General features: G+C 37.0%; 1 protein-coding gene and 1 long non-coding RNA gene across 2 annotated transcripts; both read left to right on the top strand.

The window, feature by feature from the left end:
• The first annotated feature begins 4,408 nt into the window (after positions 1-4,408).
• Positions 4,409-7,277, top strand: LOC109174383 (zinc finger BED domain-containing protein RICESLEEPER 2-like). The gene is made up of 6 exons (XM_019323622.1): positions 4,409-6,117; positions 6,237-6,487; positions 6,581-6,645; positions 6,951-7,002; positions 7,095-7,180; positions 7,269-7,277. The coding sequence occupies exons 1-6, from the start codon at positions 4,409-4,411 to the stop codon at positions 7,275-7,277; spliced, it is 2,172 nt and encodes a 723-aa protein (XP_019179167.1).
• Positions 7,278-13,052: 5,775 nt separating this feature from the next.
• On the top strand, positions 13,053-13,669 carry LOC109174550. The gene is made up of 4 exons (XR_002053108.1): positions 13,053-13,108; positions 13,269-13,331; positions 13,429-13,548; positions 13,632-13,669. It is a non-coding gene; the product is annotated as an uncharacterized LOC109174550 (long non-coding RNA).
• The last annotated feature ends 6,622 nt before the right edge of the window (positions 13,670-20,291 follow it).

Raw genomic sequence — 20,291 nt, forward strand, 5'->3', positions numbered from 1 at the left:
CATAGGTGAAGGTACTGAGAAGGCAGTCAACAAAGCTACGTAGAACCATATAGCATAGAATCTGTTATAACTGCTTCTTGTATGTATATATAGCAGGCTTCTCCCACTGTAACAGAATAAGAGTTCTGATATTTTTGTTTCCTAAATGTACTCTGTTATTCGTTCCTTCTATCTCCCGCTCTCAGCTTACATGTAACCACTCCGATATTCCCGGCAAATACAAAGCCGTCTGTGTCAGTTTTCCGTTCGTTGTCGTGCGGCTTCAAATCTTCAACCCCAAATCAGCCCATTAGAAACCCCAAAAGCTTGGTCGTGAGGGCTTCGATTGCAGTAGAACAGCAGGACCAGAAAACGAAGGTTGCAATTATCAGAATCGGAACTAGGGGAAGGTACTGTTTATTTATTTATTTATTTTTTGCCCATTTTCGGTGTCTGGATATGCTTGATTTTTGTAGTTAAAATGCAGCTTAAGTAGAATTGATCCTTTGGGGTGTGAAATTGATGATTCTTGAGCTTGAACTGTTATATATGTGTCAAAGATTCGACCTTTATTATCCTTTATAGTTCAGACCTTCCGAGAACAGTGATAGTTTTTCTCCCAGTTTTGTGTAAAGACCGTGTTTTTGCAACCACAATGTCAATGATTGGGTTATGTTTAGATCTAGTGTTTTGAAGTGGGTAAACTCCGCGTGACTCTAGCCGGGAAAGGACATAAAATAGGTTGCTTCCCCGAGAAGTTGGACTTGGAATCTTACGGTTATCGACCCGCAATCTGACCAACTTGGCTGGGTTGCCGGGTGATGCTCTTTTGATATGTGGAATCAAATATTTAATGAGGAGTCTTGTTACATTTGATTGTTTTCAACTCAGGTGCATAAAATTGTAGGCAATAGATTTTGTTTTTTTTTTAGACCCAGAGAATAATTCCTTTACATTTTAAGGGGATATTCAGTACTTTTTAGTTTCTTTTGCCGAGAGGAATCAGAATTGTTATGATTTGATTGTTTAGGCATTTACTATTGGTTCTGTTTGTTGGACTTGGACATCAAGTGCCTTTGATCTTTCTGTTGTTCTACATTTATTTGAAATGATAATTATAAAATTAAATTACTAATAAATATAATATTTAAAATTAAAATTATATACTATATGGCTAAAATAGATTATATAAATAAAAAATAATTTTATTAAAAATAAAAAAAATAAAATAAAACTTGTGGCCGTTGCGGCCAAAAGATTAAAAAAAAAAAAAAAAAAAAAAAAAAAAAAACCACTACTGGAAATTTTGAAATTTCCGACCACCTGAAAGTGATCTTAAATCAAGTCGAAAGCCTTATTCCGACCACTTTTGGTATCCGGAAAAACCCTTATTGCTATTTCCGACCACTTTTTGCTTTCAACTTGATTTAAGATCACTTTCAGGTGGTCGGAAATTCAATAATTTCCAGTAGTGAACCTAGCAAAGCTATATGAAGATGCCCTATATTTTTGCTGTGCAAGCTGACGTCTAAACAATGCCTGACAAAAGGCTTAAACTTGCAGGATGAAGAAATTGTTAAAAGCTTGCATTCCCATTTGTCAAAAGCTAACCCAAGAAGATTTTATTGTTCTAAAAGTTGGTGATGAACCCCCTATTGGGATTGCTCTAATATATGACAACTACGTTTTTTTTTATCAATGGCGTTTCTCGTCAATCATGTATATAGAGCTATCAACAGAAATAAAAATAGTAGATTTTTACCGTGTCTCCTTTCTCGAGATTCTATCTTGTGACCTACAATCGATCGAGAACAGTCACAAATGTGTCAGAACACGAGGTGTTTGACTATTCCTAGGTAGTCATAAAACTAACAACAATCTCTGGAAAGAATGAAAGCAAACAAGTCTTTTGGGAAGAATGAAAACAAACAAGTGATGGGGTTTTGAAAACAAAATGGTAGTTTACTACTACACTTTCTTTGCTATACATGGGACAACATGTGAATTGTGATTGCCTCCGTGGAAAGCAATGAAGTGGAGCTAGAAGTTTTTCCGGCATGCCAAGCCAATTATTTCCTAGCTAGGTTACGTTACTACTATGTGGCCAAGGAGGATTATAATCGCTTCGTGCATGAGGCCTCTGATCTTTTGATTGGCCTGTCGTATAGTATGAAGGCAAAGGAGACGTGGTTCGCAATGGGGAAGTTTGCAATCGTAATACTCTGGAACAGGGTCCATCTTGCATTGTGGTCCTAAATGACATAATTTTGAATTTTAATTTTAATGGTTACGGTTTGTTGTTTAATTCACGTTACAATTTTTTTTTTATTGTAAAGTATGTGTATGTGTTTGTGTTATGCGTTTATGTGTCTCATGTTATGCAATTATGTACATTAAGCGTATGGATTCTGTACCTCAAATAAAGTAATATGACATGCGCTTTTGTGTCTTGTACTATGTGTTTTTGTGTCATATGTTATGCGTTTTTGTGTCTTATGTTTTGGAATTCTGTACCATAAGAATGTTGATTATGTACCTCAACTAAAGTAAATATAAACATGTTTATATGTCTAGTGTTATGCGTTTATGTGTCTCTGTTATGCATTCATGTATCTTAAACGTATGGATTCTGTATTTGAAATAGATTAGTAGTTGTGTAACACACAAACATTTTTTTTTTGAAGAAAGTAACACATAACATATTGGAGTTAATTCCAGCAATGGTACTTCGACTATATTGATTTTCCAAAATTAGTCTCCGACTTTTAATTTGGACACTTTACATCCATTGGCTTTCAATTTCTTTTCAATTGAGGTCATTTTTCAGATTACGGTAAAGTGGACTTTAAATGAAAGGGTAAAGTAGTAATTTTATCTGCCTAATGTACAATTCTTCATATTTCTTCCTTGTATATGCGACTTCAGACATCAGATTCACTTAATTGCTTAATCCCTAATGGAATTTGTTCTTCGAGTGGATTTAGGGATTGAGCAATTAAGTGAATCTGATGTCCAATGTCGCGCATACAAGGGAGAAATACGAAGAATTATACATTAGGCAGATGAAATGACTACTTTACCCTTTCATTTAAAGTTTAATTTACCGTAATCTGACGAAAAGACCTCAATTGGAAAGAAATTGAAAGTCAATGGACGTAAAGTGTCCAAATTAAAAGTCGAGAACTAATTTTGGAAAATCAATATAATCGGAGGACCATTGCAGGAATTAACTCCAACATATTGTGTCTTATTTTACGAATTTATGTCTTGTATTATGAAATTATGTGTCTATTTTAGGACATATATTATGTACATAAATCAGATTTGAGAATAAGTAAATATATAACATATGTATGTGTCTTGTGATTGTGAGTTTTTGTGTCTGATGTAGCAAAAATAAGTGATAGTGAGCGTACGGGGTACAATGTCGTCCTTAGGGGATTGGGGGATATGGCATGCAATATGCAATCACAAGAAACTAGAAACTAGGTCACTAGCACAAGGAAATCAACAAGAAGCTAAGCAACAACAAGTTTAAGGAAATGGTAAGACTAACACATACACAAAGATAAACACAAAATAGAGAAATAGGTCTCAAGTTAGGGAGCATTATCTTCTAAATACTTCAACAACCTATGGGATTAGGGAGAACAAATAACCAAGGAATTAAGTGGAATGCACGTAGGTATCCTAGTCTACGAACCACTCTCGTGATTAATAAACAATTATTAGAACAAGGAATTGTCCACTCTCGTGATGTATCTATTCCAAGTCCATCAAGCACACAAAGCATCTAAAGCCCCCAATTTCTCCTATTGTCATATGAACAAATTGGGTCTATGCGAGGGTGACTCAAATCCTTGACCCAATTCTCATTGTAGTCAAGAATTCTCCAAATACATGCTAATGATTTTGTACATCAAACATTAACAAGATATAAACACAAAACTTTCACAAACACATGAATCCTAAGTTAGAGTTCTTTCCCTTTTGCAATAATCACAAATTAAGCATCAAGATAGACAATACAACCCTAGCTCAAGCACATAAACTAACTACTCATGATTCAATAGCATAAAGAACACAAAAACATAAGTAATAAACATAAACATTGCATAGGAAAAGAGATAAGGGAAAGAAAACTTCTCTAGTGAAATAGATGGATGGTAAATCTTGGAATCCAAGTGTTGAATCCTTTTTTGGAATCCAATTGTTGAATCCTTGATTACAAGCTTTTAAAATATTATAGAACCTAAATCTAGAGTAAAAGACATTTTTGGTCCTAGACTTATAGTGGCTTGGACAATTTTAGTCCTTTATAAAAAAATTTGCCATTTTATGGACAGAGTTATTGTGGCGAGGACATTTTTGGTCCTCCGTCTATATTTCTGTTAGATAATCGTATGAGAGAGGGGCAATTTTGTTCAATATGTTTCCTACAGTGGTGGAAGGCCAAACTGTTGACACAAATAATCAACAGAATGTGCAACCTACTACTGCAGTTCCTGAGAATAAGAGGAAGATTGTTGAGTCCAGATCTCCAGTGTGGGATCATTATGAAAAAATTAAGGATAGTACTGGTGTTACTATCAAAGGCAAGTGTATATATTATGCCAAAATATATCAATGTCAGTCTAAAAAGCATGGTACTACCTCCTTGAGAAACCACATGCTTAGCTGTCTGAAAAACCCCCACTCTAAAGACACTAGACAATCACTGTTAACCTTTCAAGCTATTACAAATTCTGATGCATCTCCTGCTACTGTTGGTGAGTTAGGAACTTGGGTCTTTAACCAGGAAGCTATTAGGAGGACCTTGGTTGAAATGATTATAATTGATGAACTGCCTTTTAGATTTGTGGAGGGTCCAAGGTTTAGGAAGTTCATTCTGGTGGCTTGTCCTAGGTTTAAGATTCCATCTAGATGGACAATTAGTAGGGACATCAATCTGATTTATGAAGAGGAAAGATTGAAGTTGAAATGTGTTTTTAGGGGGAACACTCAAAGAGTCAGTATTACAACTGACACTTGGACTTTTATTCAGAGAATTAACTACATGGTAGTGACTGCCCATTTTATAGATGAAGAGTGGAAGCTTAACAAGAAGATTATCTCATTTGTCCCTATTACATCACATAAGGGTGAGGCTGTAGCAAAAGTCCTTGAAACCTGTTTGCTTGATTGGGGGATTAGGAATGTGTATAGTATAACTGTAGACAATGCTTCATCTAATGACACTGCTATAGGTTTTTTAAAAAAGAAATTGATGTCTTGGGGAACATCTACTGTGAAGGGCAAGTATATTCACATGAGATGTATTGCCCATATTCTGAACCTTGTTGTCCAAGATGGCCTGAAACAATGTGATTCTTCTGTGAAGAGGGTAAGGGAGGCTGTAAGATATGTGAGGAGTTCACCTGCTAGACTTAAGAAATTTAGGGACTTGGCTGAGTACCTCCTAGTCCAGTCCTGGGCTTATGATACCGTATGGAGCCACTGTCGAAAGTGGAATGGGATTGAACAGAAATCATCTTTGTGTCTAGATGTTCCAACCAGATGGAACTCTACATATCTTATGTTACAATCTGCAATTACTTATGAGAAAGTGTTTGAGTCACTTGAAGAAAGTGATACTGCCTACAAATCAGATCTGTCTGATGCTGTTCCTACTTTTCTTGATTGGGAGTCTGTGAAGAGTTTGGTGGAGATCTTGAAATGTTTTTATGATATGACAATAAGAATTTATGGTTCTTTATATGTCACTTCTAACACTTTCTTTTCTGAAATTTCTGATTTATACTGCCTCTTGAATGGCATGGTTGAAGCGGGAGGGTCTGTGAAACTGATGGGAGAAAATATGAAGGCTAAATTTGAGAAATATTGGGGGGATATAGATAAAATGAACTTGATGATATTCTTTGCAAACATTCTAGACCCAAGAGACAAGTTAGAGTACATGGCAACACAGATGAATCACATGTATGGTGAGGAAAAAGGTAAACCATACTATGAGAAAGTGATTGCAGCCTTAAAAGAGTTGTTTAATGATTATGCTGTCTCTACTCCTGTCTCTACTCCTGTCAGTACTCCTACTGATTTTTCACAGTCTACAGTTGGGAGGCCCCAACATTTGTTAAAGTCACAGATTAAGAAACAAATATTGGAGAGTGGGGGAATGAAAAAAAAAAAAAAACAGAGTTAGAAATTTACCTTGCTGAGGCAATACTTGAAGAAGAAACCTCTTTTGACATACTTAGATGGTGGAAGTTGAATGCTGAAAGGTTTCCTATCCTTTCTAAGATAGCTAGGGATGTTTTAGCTATACCAATATCTACTGTTGCATCAGAATCTGCCTTCAGTACATCTGGTAGGGTTTTGGATCCTTTTAGGAGTTCATTAACTCCTAAAATTGTGGAAGCTTTGGTCTGTACGCAGGATTGGCTTAGGCTATCAAATACCCCATTATCAATTGAGGAAAATCTGGAGGAATTGGAGAGATTTGAACAAGGTAACACATTCTATTCTATTTTTTTTTAACAATTTGTTATTTCCTATTTTCCTTATAATTTTAACATTGTATTATAATTTTTTGTTGTTGCAGAAATTGGTACTGATGGTGGCAGTGGAACTGGAAGGAGTGGTGGTTCTACACTTGCTATAATTCCTGTAATGCTATGCTTTGTACTTTATACGTTATACTGATGTTTCTGTTTGAATGTATTCTGTAATACATTTATGCTGTTTGCCTGCAATTCATGACTCATGAGGCTTGCTTGCAGCTGGCTTGGTAACTAATTAAATTAGTTGCTGCCATTGTAAGTTGTTACATTGTTGGTAAGTTGGCACATTTTACAATTTTTTTATGTTTTATACTTTTATTATATTATGGCCATGATGAAAGCTTCCACCAATGATCTGAAAAATAAGGGATTAAGCTGGTATGTTGCTCCATCCTCATGGGGATGTTGTAGCAATTTCCCCTTAATCCTAACTTTGATATAGATAAAAAGCTTACTGAGCCAAGTTTATAAATTATAACTGTCTAATGATATTCTGTTGCTCAATAACTTATTTTTGCTATTTGGCATTTTGACTTATTGCTAACTTTGCTTAAGTTTTGAGTGTTTACAAGAAGATGAAGAATAATAGGAAGAGATTAGGAACTCTAGGAAGACTAGGAAGTAGGAACTTGGAATATTCAGTACTTTTTTAGCATGTAATTGCAAATTGCAAGGATACTTTTTTTGACTTAAGTGCATATTCAGTACTATTTTTGCATGTAATTGCAGTTAGAGTAATATGTAATTGCATGTATGTGATATTAACTTTTTATATTTACAGTGTTTTGTTCAATTTTGTAGTTATTTCCTTTATTTCATTATTATCAAACTATCCGAAATTGATTCGGATATCCGACTGAACCGACCCCAACCGAAGTTCAGTCAAACCGAATAGATTTCTTAGATTAAAAAACGAAATAGGATTTACATAATGATATCCGAAATCCGAAAGGGTTGCCCATCCGCCCACCCGAACCGACCCGATCCGACCGATGCACCCCCCTGTTTGCCTTGGCCACCATGATCCGATCTTATCATGGTGAAGCACCTCCACGATCTCCGGTGGGGGGTCCTCCAAGAGGCGACACCCATTTTGGTGGAGATCGCCATTGCAACCAACTTGTCTGCCAGACGGTTCTATTCTATGTAGATGTGCGTAAACAACACCTCGCTAAAGTTCGCAGCTTCTCTTGCGCAAAGCCGGATGACATTATGTCTTCGATCCTGCCCCTCAATTCTCCTGCTCAAGCTTCCCACAATAGTTTTGGAGTCACACTCGAGAATAACCCTTGTTGCACCATAATCTCTTGCCATGCGTAACCCCTAAAGAACAACCCAGGCTTCGGCTTCATCTACCGTGCACCTGCCAATGCGATATGTGAACCCTCGATGCCATGCCCCATGCATATCTCGTAAGATGTTGCCGCATCCTGCCGCTCCAGATCCTTTGACGCAGTCATCAACGTTTAGCTTTAGCCACCCTTCTGCCGGCTTCGTCCAAACGACTTGCACAGCACCACGCGTCGTGCTTCTTCTCAAAGTTCCTTGCCTCGCCGCAAACGCCGCCCTCACCTCAGTGTCATAACTTCTCAGCCAGTCCATCTTTTGTTCGAGTGTCAAGGAGCGATTGTTAAATACCTCGTCATTTCGCCAGCGCCACATCCACCATAGTCTGATCCCAAACTGCTCCGGCCACCCTTCATCGAAGCCCTTCCTCGCGTCTTCGTGAATATTCACCGCGAACCAGACTTTCCAGCTTAAGTGACAGATGACCTCTCTCGTCTGCCAGTGTAACGACGATGTCCAGATGTGTCACGCTACCGCACAATCCCTAAACAGGTATATATATACACACACACAATAGCTTCGAATGAATAACACATTGATGTGTCGAAAGAAATTAAAGATTTTGACATATTTAGCTCATTCACTTTTATTGATTACCAATCATAAATAAATTTAATGTAAATAGACATCTTTTTCCTAACTCTTACAATAAATTGACGATTATATCTTAATACTTATTGATTACCACACTAGCATATGACCCCCATAATTCTCGTAGTGATCAAGCTATTTGATTTCTTCTCTATATATATCAACTTGATTTCATGCCAGAATATCTGCTATTTACATTGATATGATAATTGCCCAATCATGTAATCTATATACAACGTCAATGAAAGTACAATTTTATATTTTATAAAATCAAAAAAATATCGTCATATATACATGTTATTTATATAGAAATACATGCCTACAGGTAGACAAGAGAACATGAGATATTGATAATAAAGATTAATCATTATTTATGTAAATTTCATTTTGTAAATTTATACGAAGGGGTGTTTGCATGAACAATGCATAACCAATAGAACTTAGAAATGGAATTTAGTAATGTATATCCCATTAAATAAATAAGCACACACATGCACATTAAAGCATTAATTTATAATACTTAGCTCTAGATTATATGATTTGGCTGCAGAATTGTTTGGGGAGGTGGAGACTACCGGCCTCGACGACTAAACGCCGACAACGATAGGCCTTGGAGTGCAAATGCATGTCCTTGAATGTGAACGCATGCCCTATTTTATTATCGTGACGATATACCATTTTCACTTTATATTGTTGGAGAAATTAGGCTGATAATATGAAAATAAGGAATGTTGTGTCATGGTACAACCACTACCATAGAAGCGAATTTTCTGTTAACTCACAACAATTGCATTGCCCCCGAAAGTTAACACAACAATCCTGTCTCTGTGCACCTTAGGGGTGGGAATAGGCCAGGCCCCTACATAGGGGCCTATGTGTGATACCTGATCTTTGTGGTGTATTGAAGTCAAGTTTGAGTCTCTTCAGTTCCCTATTGGTCAAGTCTCTGTTATTCCTTGTTGCCTTATGGTTATGCTTCGGGGACGAAACATATTTTAAGGGGGTAAGATTGTAATACCCGGTATTTTCCTATGGTTATGCTTCGGGGACGAAGCATCTTTTAAGGAGGGTAGATTGTAATACCCAGTTATTTTATACGTATTATTTTGACATAGATATTATTTTAACCAAAACTATATTATTTTATGAGATCCAAAACTATTTGAAACTAGTCTACTACTATGTATTATTTTGTGATTATTACTAATTCTTAAGATCATATTACTAATATGGTATAACAACTAATATAAATCCTAAAACTGGAGTTATTAAGTCGTAATGCAAGTTTATATGTTAGATAAACTTAAAGTTTTAGTGTATATATATATGTTAGCTCCGTATAGCTGAAGTCTTAATATATATGCATGTTACATATTTTAGTTCGTATATAACTTAATATCTATATTATTACTAAACTTTATTATATTAAGCTTTTAAGTATTTTAGTTCTCTACAACTAGAATTATTATTTATAATATATGCTATTAGTTAAGTATTTAAGTAGAAGTCTAATTGTTCCCATCCTCATCAGTAGCTGATTCATTAAATCCTCCCCTTCATCATAATCATTAACCGATACTCTCATCGTTTTCCTTTTTCCCAATATCACCGAACACAAAATTAAAGAGAAAAATATACATAGCTGTCTTCTTTTGTCATCGCTGGTGGCTTTGTTATCGGTCTTCTTCTGTTATCATCTGGCTCTGTTCATTGTAGGATTTCATTCAAAGATTTTGTTGATTCTGGTTCGAGGTAAGATTTATGTTCACTAAAATCCTTTTACCCCAAATCAAAAATTAATTTTTCTAATTGTTTATGTGATTCGTGATTTTGAAAAATTGATGATATTTAGTGTTGTAAGTTATTTGATTATATTATGTGTGTAGATATATGAGTTTAGAGGTTTTGAAAACCCTACATATGTGATATGGAGATTTTGTGGTGATTAAAAAGGAAAAATTTTACTCAACTTGATCATTGCCTGAGAAAATTCTAACTGGCGCAGCTGGAAAGAAAAATTCGTGAAAATTGCTTCCTCAACTTCTTTTTGCTTGAAAATTTTTATGGATAACCTAGACTTGTTATATTTGATGTTTGTAAAAGTTTTTAGTTAAAAATATGTTTCGGAATTTCTAGAATATTTCGTGGAGTGGAGGCGGTGTGCTGCCAGTTCAATTTCTGTTTGGCGCAATGTTGGGAAGTAATTCGGGAAAAATACTTTTAGACCTTGGATTGGCTTGAAACTTTTTGTGTGTAGTCTAGACTCTTTGTACTACTTATCTGGAAAATTTCATATGAAAATATGTTACCGATTTTTCTCAGTAGATTCGGCAATTCAGGTCATAGTTTCTGAAAATTTTTGTCAGCTTCTTATTAAAGATATTGAGAAGTTGCTTGGTTGTGAAATATTTGGTATAAAAACTTACATTTAATTAACTTTGGTCATGGAGGATTTGTACTTGGATTTTTATTGTGAGGTTGGTCTCTCACTTTTGGTTATGGATCTTGTGGGGTTGGTCTCTTACATTTGATTCTGGATTATTATTATATACCTTGTGGGGTTGGTCTCTCACAATCGAGTTCGTTCTACCCATTGGGGTTGGTCTCTCAATGGGGGTATGCATACTTAAGGGATTGATCTCGTGCCAACTGGGTTGGTCTCTGGTTGGTTGGTTTTGGTCACTGGGGCCGAAGTAATGGTCCTTGCCTTGTATTTCTCCTCCTCATTGACTTGGTGGTTAATAAAGGATTAAATCCTAATGTTGAGAAAAGTGGTAAAATGTGGAAGTTGTGGAATTTTATGTGAAACTATAAATTATATTTCTTATGTGGTTGATTTGTTAATGGGTAATTAAATGTGAAGAAGTGGTATTAGGGAATGTTGCAAGTATAATATGATTAAGGGGTTAATGTGGAATTGTGTGCCCCAAGGTGTTACGTGTTATGTGAAAAATGTTTTACAGGGTGGAGTAAGTCTTACCAGTTGTTGTATACTGAATTTGTTCCCCCTTTAGTTATTTTGCAGGTAATGTGGCACGAGTATCTGGAGCATGAGAGCGATTCATCTTTTAGAACTTTGAAGTTTTATATTATTTTAGAAAAATCTAGAAGTGAATTCTTAGACAATTGTACTCAATGCATTGTAATAAAACAAATTATGGGTTGCTTTTAGTAGTGTTGTTTTTAGCCTGTGCGTTTGGATATAGGTTGTTATCTAAACGTGGCGGTAGCATCCCTTTTTCCTTTTGTTTTGTTTAGCTTCCGCAACTAAAAATGGTTTTAAATAAAATAAATTCATTTTTATAAGTTATTTTGGTTAATGGAAAATGGGGGTGTTACACTATGGCCTGGCCTATTTAAGGCCTGGCTTGGCCTAGCCTATTTAGTAAAAAGGCCCGGCCTAGGCCTATTTAAAAGCCTATTTAGTTAATAATAAATAGCCCCAGGCCTATATGTAAAAGCCTGGCCTATGAGCCTGCAGGCCTAGCCTGTTTATATATATAATATATATATTTACAATCGTTATACCCTACACCACGGCGCACATAGCACTGTGCGCCGCGCGCTTCCCAAAACGACGTCGTTTTGGGAGGCGCAGTAGAAAGTTGCTAGGATTATGTGTATTTGTTCACAAAGTTATGTGTATTTGTTCATACAGTTATGTGTATTGGTTCATACAGTTATGTACATTTTTTATACAATTATGTACATTCTTTTTATACAATTATGTACATTCGAATCAGAAAATTTGTGTGTATTATGTTAAGAGTTGATGTGTATTATGTTAAAAGTTTATGTTTATTATGTATTATGTTAGATTATGTGTATTATCTTTTAAAAAGAATATGTATATTTTGTTATATAATTATGTACATTCATGTATAGAATTATGTGTATTCTAGTATAACATTATGTACATTCTTGAACAGCGGGTTTTTTTTTTTAAAGAAAAAACTACTGCCATTCACTGGGGCGAGAAATTTCAAAAAAAAAAAAAAAATTAAAACGACGTCGTTTTGCATCTGGACGCATAGTGCAACGCGCGTCGTGGTGTAGGATATAAATTGCCATATATTTATTATTTAATTATTATATATTACATATTTACATTTTATAACTAATATTTTTAAAAATTTATAATATAACCTACTATATATATAACCTAATTCAAACTCATAACCCTAGTCCAGTAAGTCATCCGACTCATCCCCAATCGGCCAATCCATCGAGACATAGACCAGTGTGCGAAACGGTGACCTTGCAACGGCGAAGCGGCTGGAAATGTGAGTATCACGTTCTAGGAACACCAATATCAACTTCTTCCCTACACCCATTTTGCCGTTTCTCCGGTCCCAAGCGGTTGACTTCTTCTTCTTCCCAGATGGATTCTAGTGCCCTTCTTGACTATGCTATGTTGAAGCTCATTCCAACCAGGACAAGGTGAGTCTTCTTCACTTCTTCTGATCTATGTGTGTGAGTATTTGTAGTATAACTGACAAAAGTTATGGTTTTTGGCATTTTAGAAAATGATAAGGATGCAATCTTGTGGTAATCTAAGATTCGGTTGAATATGCCAAGAGTAATGCAAAACAATGATGCTGTCTTCCGTACACAAGAGACTTTAGAAGAAGGTAGACATATGGAATCCATTTTGTTTTGTTTCCCTTGTACAGTTATTGTAATCTAGAAATCAACTTGCTGATGCCCTTGATTCACAACTTAGCTTTACTACTCAACTCAGTTACTGCTATATTTATCATCTCCTCACTCATTTATTTGTCTTGACTGTAGGGTGTTAGTTTATTGACAAGGCAGTTTCCATGATGTGAAGCTGAAGGATCGAACTTTGATCTGGTAAACTTTTTTAAGCCACATTACTCTTGCCCGCATGCTTTCTTTGATCATTTTTATTTTTATTTTTCTAACTTTTGTTTGTATTATGTATTCTCAGGAACTCGGACCTTATAGAAACTATTGAGTTGGAAACCTGTTGATTAATGCATGCATTACCAATGCACTCTGCTGAAGCCAGAAAAGAAAGCAGAGGTGCACATGCCGTGAAGATTTTACGGTTAGTTCTTGTCTATTGCCTTTAGGGGTTTCCTTTTCATCTCATTATGATTAGTAATATGAGCATCTCCTTTGGCTTTGCAGAAAAGAGATGATGAGAAATGGATGAAACATACATTGGGGTTAGCATATCATAGCTACATGGATAGTTGGTGCCTATGATACATGCAAGCATGAAATGTGCAGAAACTTTTAGTTTACTTTTGTATCTTTTTTAGAAAGGGAAATTTTTTTAAAAATATGTTCTTGTTTTTCAATATTATTCAGTTAATAATCAAATCATTTGTATTGCTCTATTTCTCTATTATGTTATGGGATTTTGGTTTAGTTTATCTCCATAAACTCATAATAATATGAGTATTGTTATATTGCATTACAATCCCTTTTTTATACACAAGAAAATGTGAGGTTCCTGTAGAGAGAATGAGGGATTTTTAAATTTTGTTTTCAGTTCATTTTATTAGGACTCTATTATTATTAGTATTCGTTACCTATTGTTACTAGTATTAGTCTTGTATTAGGTTTGCTATTCGCTACTATATATATTCCTGTACAGACTTATTATTTGATTCATTCAGAAATATTATATCCTCATCTGGTATCAGCAGGTTCCTTTTCTCTCTCTATGGCGCACCTCGGTTCTGATGGCGGTTCTGTTGGAAGTTCTGAATGTCCTCGACGGTTCCTTATAATGGTCCGGATCATCTTCGTGTTGGTGACGGTAAGTGTTTACCTATTGTTAGTACTGGTTCATCTTCGTTAGCCGCATCTAAAACACTGTTTCGATTGTCTGATGTTCTTCATGTTCCTGGGCTTTCTGCGTTTTTATTGTCTGTGCAACGGTTTGCTCGTGATAATAATGTCTTTTTTGAGTTTCACCCTGATTGTTTCTTTGTGAAGGATCGTTCAACCAGGGAAGTTCTATATAAAGGGCCGGCTTCGGGGGGTCTCTATTCTTGGCCTGTCTCTCGTTCAAGTCCCGCTGCGTTTGTGGCCTCTCGAGTCTCCTCTGACGTGTGGCATAGCCGGTTGGGTTATCCTCACCCGCGTGTCCTGCGGCAGATTTTAAATTCATGTTCTATTCAGTCTAGTTTTAGTGATACTTCGGAATTGTGCCGTGCTTGTATGCTTGGGAAATCCTCACGGTTTCCCTTGCCTCGTGTCAATACTACTACGTCTCATGTTTTAGAACTTATATATACTGATATTTGGGGCCCAGCGCCTTTTCTTTCCGTCAATGGCTTTCGTTATTTTGTTTTGTTTGTTGATGACTATACGCGCTATGTATGGTTTTATCCTATGCGTTTGAAAACTGATGTGTATGCTATCTTCGAGCAGTTTCGGTCACTAGTTGAGCGTTCATATGGTCATAAGATTGTCTCTATTCAATCTGATTTAGGGGGAGAGTATAAACGGTTGCACCGTACTTTTGTCTCTTTGGGTATTAATCATAAGCAGTCTTGTGCCTATACCCATGAGCAGAATGGTAGAGTTGAGCGTCGGCATCGTCACGTTGTGGAAACGGGTTTGGCTCTCTTGGCCCAGGCTTCGGTTCCACAACGATATTGGGATTATGCCTTTGAGACTGCGGTCTATCTCATCAATAAGATGCCGACTCGGGTTTTGGATAATGATAGTCCTCATTCTCGGTTGCATCGTTCTAGTCCTTCTTACTCTTTCTTGCGTGTGTTTGGTTGTCTCTGTTATCCTCTGTTACGCCCGTATAATCGTAACAAGTTGCAGTATCGGTCTTCTCCGTGTGTGTTTCTTGGTTATCCGTCTTCGTTTCGTCGCTATCGTTGTTTTGATCCTGCTACTAACAAGGTATTCATTTGCCGTCATGTGCGGTTTGATGAAACCATATTTCCATTTGCTTCTTCTGTCCCCTCTCAGGTCTCTAGCTCTCGCCCGATTGAGCCGTGGGGTGTTGGCGCCGTTCAGGTTGGCGCGAGCTCAGGTGTTTGTTCTGCTGGGCCGGGTCCTCGTCCGGAGATGGACACGGATTCCGGGGCTGCTGGTGCTGCTTCTGATTCCCGCACCGTGACTGCCGTGGCTCCAGATGTGGTAGTCTCGGGTGCTCCTAAGGCGCCCAAGCGAGGTCGGCGCACGATAAAACCAGTTCCACCTCGGTCTCATGTTATGGCGACTCGTTCTTTGGGGCCGACGCAGCATGTGGCTCTTATGACAGTTTCTGAGCCGACCTGTTATTCTCAGGCAGTTCGGTATCCGGAATGGCGTGAGGCCATGGATCTTGAGTTTAATGCCTTGCTTCAGAATCACACTTGGCGTCTGGTTAGTCGCACACCTGGTATGAATGTTGTAGGCTGCAAATGGGTGTTCAGGACGAAGCGCAAGGCTGATGGCACGATTGAGCGGCACAAGGCTCGGTTGGTGACTAAGGGGTTCAATCAAGTCGCAGGACAGGACTTTTTTGAGACCTTCAGTCCTGTTGTAAAACCCACAACCGTGCGGCTTCTTCTCTCCTTGGCTGTCTCTCGCGGTTGGGTAATTCGGCAATTGGATGTTCACAACGCCTTTCTGAATGGTAATCTTGCAGAGACAGTCTACATGCGACAGCCGCCTGGCTATGAGGACTCGTCACGACCGGATGATGTATGCTTATTACAGAGGTCACTCTATGGCCTTAAGCAGGCTCCTCGCGCATGGTTTAATAGGTTACATGCTTTCTTGGTGTCGGGTGGTTTTTCACCTTCAAAGACTGATGTCTCTTTATTCATATACACTCGTGACTCTGTATCTTTATATGTGCTTGTTTATGTGGATGATATCCTTGTTATGGTATCTGATGCTTCGCGTGTTACTCGGCTTCTGACTGACTTAGCCTCGGAGTTCAAGATTCGTGACATGGGTGCTCCGTCTTTTTTTCTGGGCATTGAGACAGTCTCTCTTGGTGATGGTTTGTTTCTTTCTCAGCAGCGATACATGCGAGATATCTTGAGCCGTGCAGGTATGGTGGACTGCAAGCCGTTGGCTACTCCGGTGCCTGTGACTCGACCCGTTTCTGAATCTGTGGTTCCTTATGTCGATCCCACGCAGTATCGCAGTCTTGTTGGGGCTCTGCAGTATCTTACTGTCACTCGCCCGGATTTATCTTTTGCTGTGAATCGGGTCTGTCAGCATTGCACTCCCCGACTACTGAGCATTGGGCAATGCTCAAACATGTTCTGCGGTACGTTAAAGGCACTTTGCATTTTGGTCTGTTTATTCGCCCATCCTCCTCTGTTGCAGTGCATGCTTTTTCAGATTCGGACTGGGCTGGGGACCCCGCTGACAGAAAGTCTACTAGCGGCTTTGCGGTTTTTCTTGGTGACAATCTGATCTCTTGGTCTTGCCGGAAGCAACGTACGGTTGCTCGTTCATCTACAGAGGCCGAGTACAAGGCACTAGCTGACGTGTCTGCTGAGGTCACCTAGTTGGTTTCTCTATTGCATGAACTTCGGTTGCCGTTGGCAGCTCCTCCCACTCTCTGGTGTGATAATCTGGGTGCAACTTATCTCTGTTCCTACCCGGTGTTCCATGCTCGTACGAAACATGTGGAAATTGACTATCACTTTGTTCGTGACAAAGTGGCAAAGAAAGAGTTGCAGGTTAGCTTCATTTCTACTAAGGATCAGCTGGCTGACGTGTTCACTAAAGCTCTCCCTGGTCCGCGTTTCTCTACTCTGTGTGGCAAGCTCAATGTTGTAGCTAGTCCACCTTGTGCTTGAGGGGGAGTATTAGGACTCTATTATTATTAGTATTCGTTACCTATTGTTACTAGTATTAGTCTTGTATTAGGTTTGTTATTCGCTACTATATATATTCCTGTACAGACTTATTATTTGATTCATTCAGAAATATTATATCCTCATCCATTTTTTATTATATTCATGAAATCACATTCCTCTCATATTCTTAGAATATGTTAGATTTTCGGAAATGTTAAATTACTTTAAATCATCCCTTGAATGCCTATAGAAATATTAAAAGGCTTTAAAATGTAGGCCTTAAATAGGCTCAAAGCCTATTTAGGACCTACTTTGAAGCCTTTTTAAAAGCCTATTTATTATATAGGCTTTTAAAAAGGCTTCAGGGCAGGCCAGGCCAACTGCAGGTTCAGGCTTGAGTCTAAAAAAAAGCCTACCTGCAGGCCCAGGCCTAATTTTTTAAAGCTTGGCTCGGTCTGACCTATTTCCACCCCTAGTGCACCTGGTGCAAGGATTTAAACTTACACATCATACTTAGAATAATAATGGGACAAGAACAAACCCAGACAATCTCTGTCTGATGTCTAAAACTCCAGGAATAACTTTGTTTAAATAGTATAAGCAAAATAATTAATGTCATAACTCTGTTTAAATAGTATGGACAAAATAATTAATGTCATATATTATTTAACAGATCTTGAACACTCATCACCTTGTGCTCCTGCTGAATAACAGATGTTGACTAAAACATCCAGGAATTTTTAGAACAAAAAAAAAAAAAAAAAAAAAAAAACTCTTTGACTTGCATTTTCCCAACAGTTCGGAATCTTTTTGCTTTCCCATTGTAATTTTCAATCAATTTTTCTCAATGCTTATTAGAATCTATTATCGTGTTGATATCACTAGTGGGTGGTAAGTTTGAGTGGGTTTTAAAACAAATTAAACCCGTGATGGATCTGATTGAATTCAAGTTTTATATACAAAACCTGCCTAGAATCCCACTGTTACGTACTGAAATTTAGTACGCAACGGAAGAAACCTTTCGAGCAGGCTTCTGGCTCCAATCCGTATTCGAGTTACGGTAACTCCAAAAGAAAACAATATAACGGAAGAAAATGAAGAACTCTTCAATATAAAAGACTGGAATAACAATATATTTCTCTTCTTCTCCATCTTCATATACAATGGTCTATTTATACTAATCTACTAATACCTATAATAATTAACCTACTAAAATTATACTAACTATACAAGGTAATGATATATTGTGATTTACATAATTTTCCTATACTAATTTAGGCACAATATTAACTCTCCCACTAATTAAGTTGTACCATCATAATTATCATCCTAATTCTAGAAATATAATTAATTCTTCCTAATTAAGCTCCATAATTACAATTAAGGGCGTATCACTCTCCACCCCTTCAAAAAACACCTTGTCCTCAAGGTGTAGGTAAGGAAATGAGCATATCCATGCCTTGATACTAGTTGATTGATTTGCCAAACATGGACATCATAAACAACATGTTCACTGGATTGCCCTGTAACAGTCCTTGTTGGTGTCATAATTTGGACCAATTTGGGTATCATTTCAATTGCAGCGTGGATGAAATTTTCCTCCAAAGGCACTAAAGATGTGAAAATTGATTCTTGAAACAATTGGGGAGACTTAATATGCACAATTGTAGTTTCTACTTTATCGTTGATTGGTGCTTCAATTTGGGGTGAATCCATGCGAACCGTGTTGTGTTCCCCCATAATATTTGGTGCAGGATCTACCTCCTCCGTAAAATTTTGAATTTCTTCTTGATTAGTATAGTCCTCATCAACAATTGCACAAGAACGCATGTCAACCACATTATCACCAATCCCTTTTTCGATTATCACTTCCGCATCAATTTCCACATGAAGAGTGGGAGTTTGATGATCTACTTCCCCACAAGTAGCCATGATTAGTTTTGCATCAGGAAATTCTATATTCATAGTGCAATACCCTTCATAAATGTTTTGTCCATGGAATGCTTGTTTGGCTACAATTGAATCCACAATAGAATCAAACCATACCAAAGCTTGGAAGGTGTGACCATTATCTTTTAAAATATGAATATATTGCACGGTTCCTTTCGTAGAAAAAATCTCATACAATACAAAATCATCGATCGGATACCATACTTGGTGTACAAAAACCAATAAGCAACGATGAATAATATTTTTCATAATAATAAAAATAATAAAATATCTTTTTTTTCCTTTCTGCCGCTTCTTTTTTTCTCTTTTTTTTTTCTCAAATTTTTTTTCTCTTTTTTTTTTTTGACGAGTTTTCTTCTTCTTTTGTTTTCACTTTTTTTTTTTTTATATATAAAATTTCAAAGGAATGTGGCTAATAAATAAAATAACAATAATAACAAAAAATAAAGATAAGGAATACTCTCACCAATAGAATCAATGAAAACACCAATTGTTACATGATGCATCCACAAATCCTCTCAATGAAAGCACCAATGTTACGTACTGAAATTTAGTACGCAACGGAAGAAACCTTTCGAGCAGGCTTCTTGCTCCAATCCGTATTCGAGTTACGGTAACTCCAAAAGAAAACAATATAACGGAAGGAAATGAAGAACTCTTCAATATAAAAGACTGGAATAACAATATATTTCTCTTCTTCTCCATCTTCATATACAATGGTCTATTTATACTAATCTACTAATACCTATAATAATTAACCTACTAAAATTATACTAACTATACAAGGTAATGATATATTGTGATTTACATAATTTTCCTATACTAATTTAGGCACAATATTAACTCTCCCACTAATTAAGTTGTACCATCATAATTATCATCCTAATTCTAGAAATATAATTAATTCTTCCTAATTAAGCTCCATAATTACAATTAAGGGCGTATCACCCACCCAACCCATTATGTATATATATATATATATATATAAAGAGAGAGAGAGAGAGAGAGAGAGGGGAAGGGATTAGGTGCGAGAAGGGCTTCCTGTGCGGTTATGCGGGTGGACACA

Source organism: Ipomoea nil, unplaced genomic scaffold, assembly GCF_001879475.1.
Source record: "Ipomoea nil cultivar Tokyo-kokei standard unplaced genomic scaffold, Asagao_1.1 scaffold0642, whole genome shotgun sequence".
NCBI lineage: Eukaryota > Viridiplantae > Streptophyta > Magnoliopsida > Solanales > Convolvulaceae > Ipomoea > Ipomoea nil.

Coding starts and splice junctions, on each gene's coding strand:
- LOC109174383 (XM_019323622.1), top strand. CDS start 4,409: ATGTTTCCTACAGTGGTGGAAGGCCAAACTGTTGACACAAATAATCAA. Junction 6,646..6,950: donor CTACACTTGCTATAATTCCT/GTAATGCTATGC, acceptor GGGATGTTGTAG/CAATTTCCCCTTAATCCTAA. Junction 7,003..7,094: donor TAAAAAGCTTACTGAGCCAA/GTTTATAAATTA, acceptor ACTTTGCTTAAG/TTTTGAGTGTTTACAAGAAG.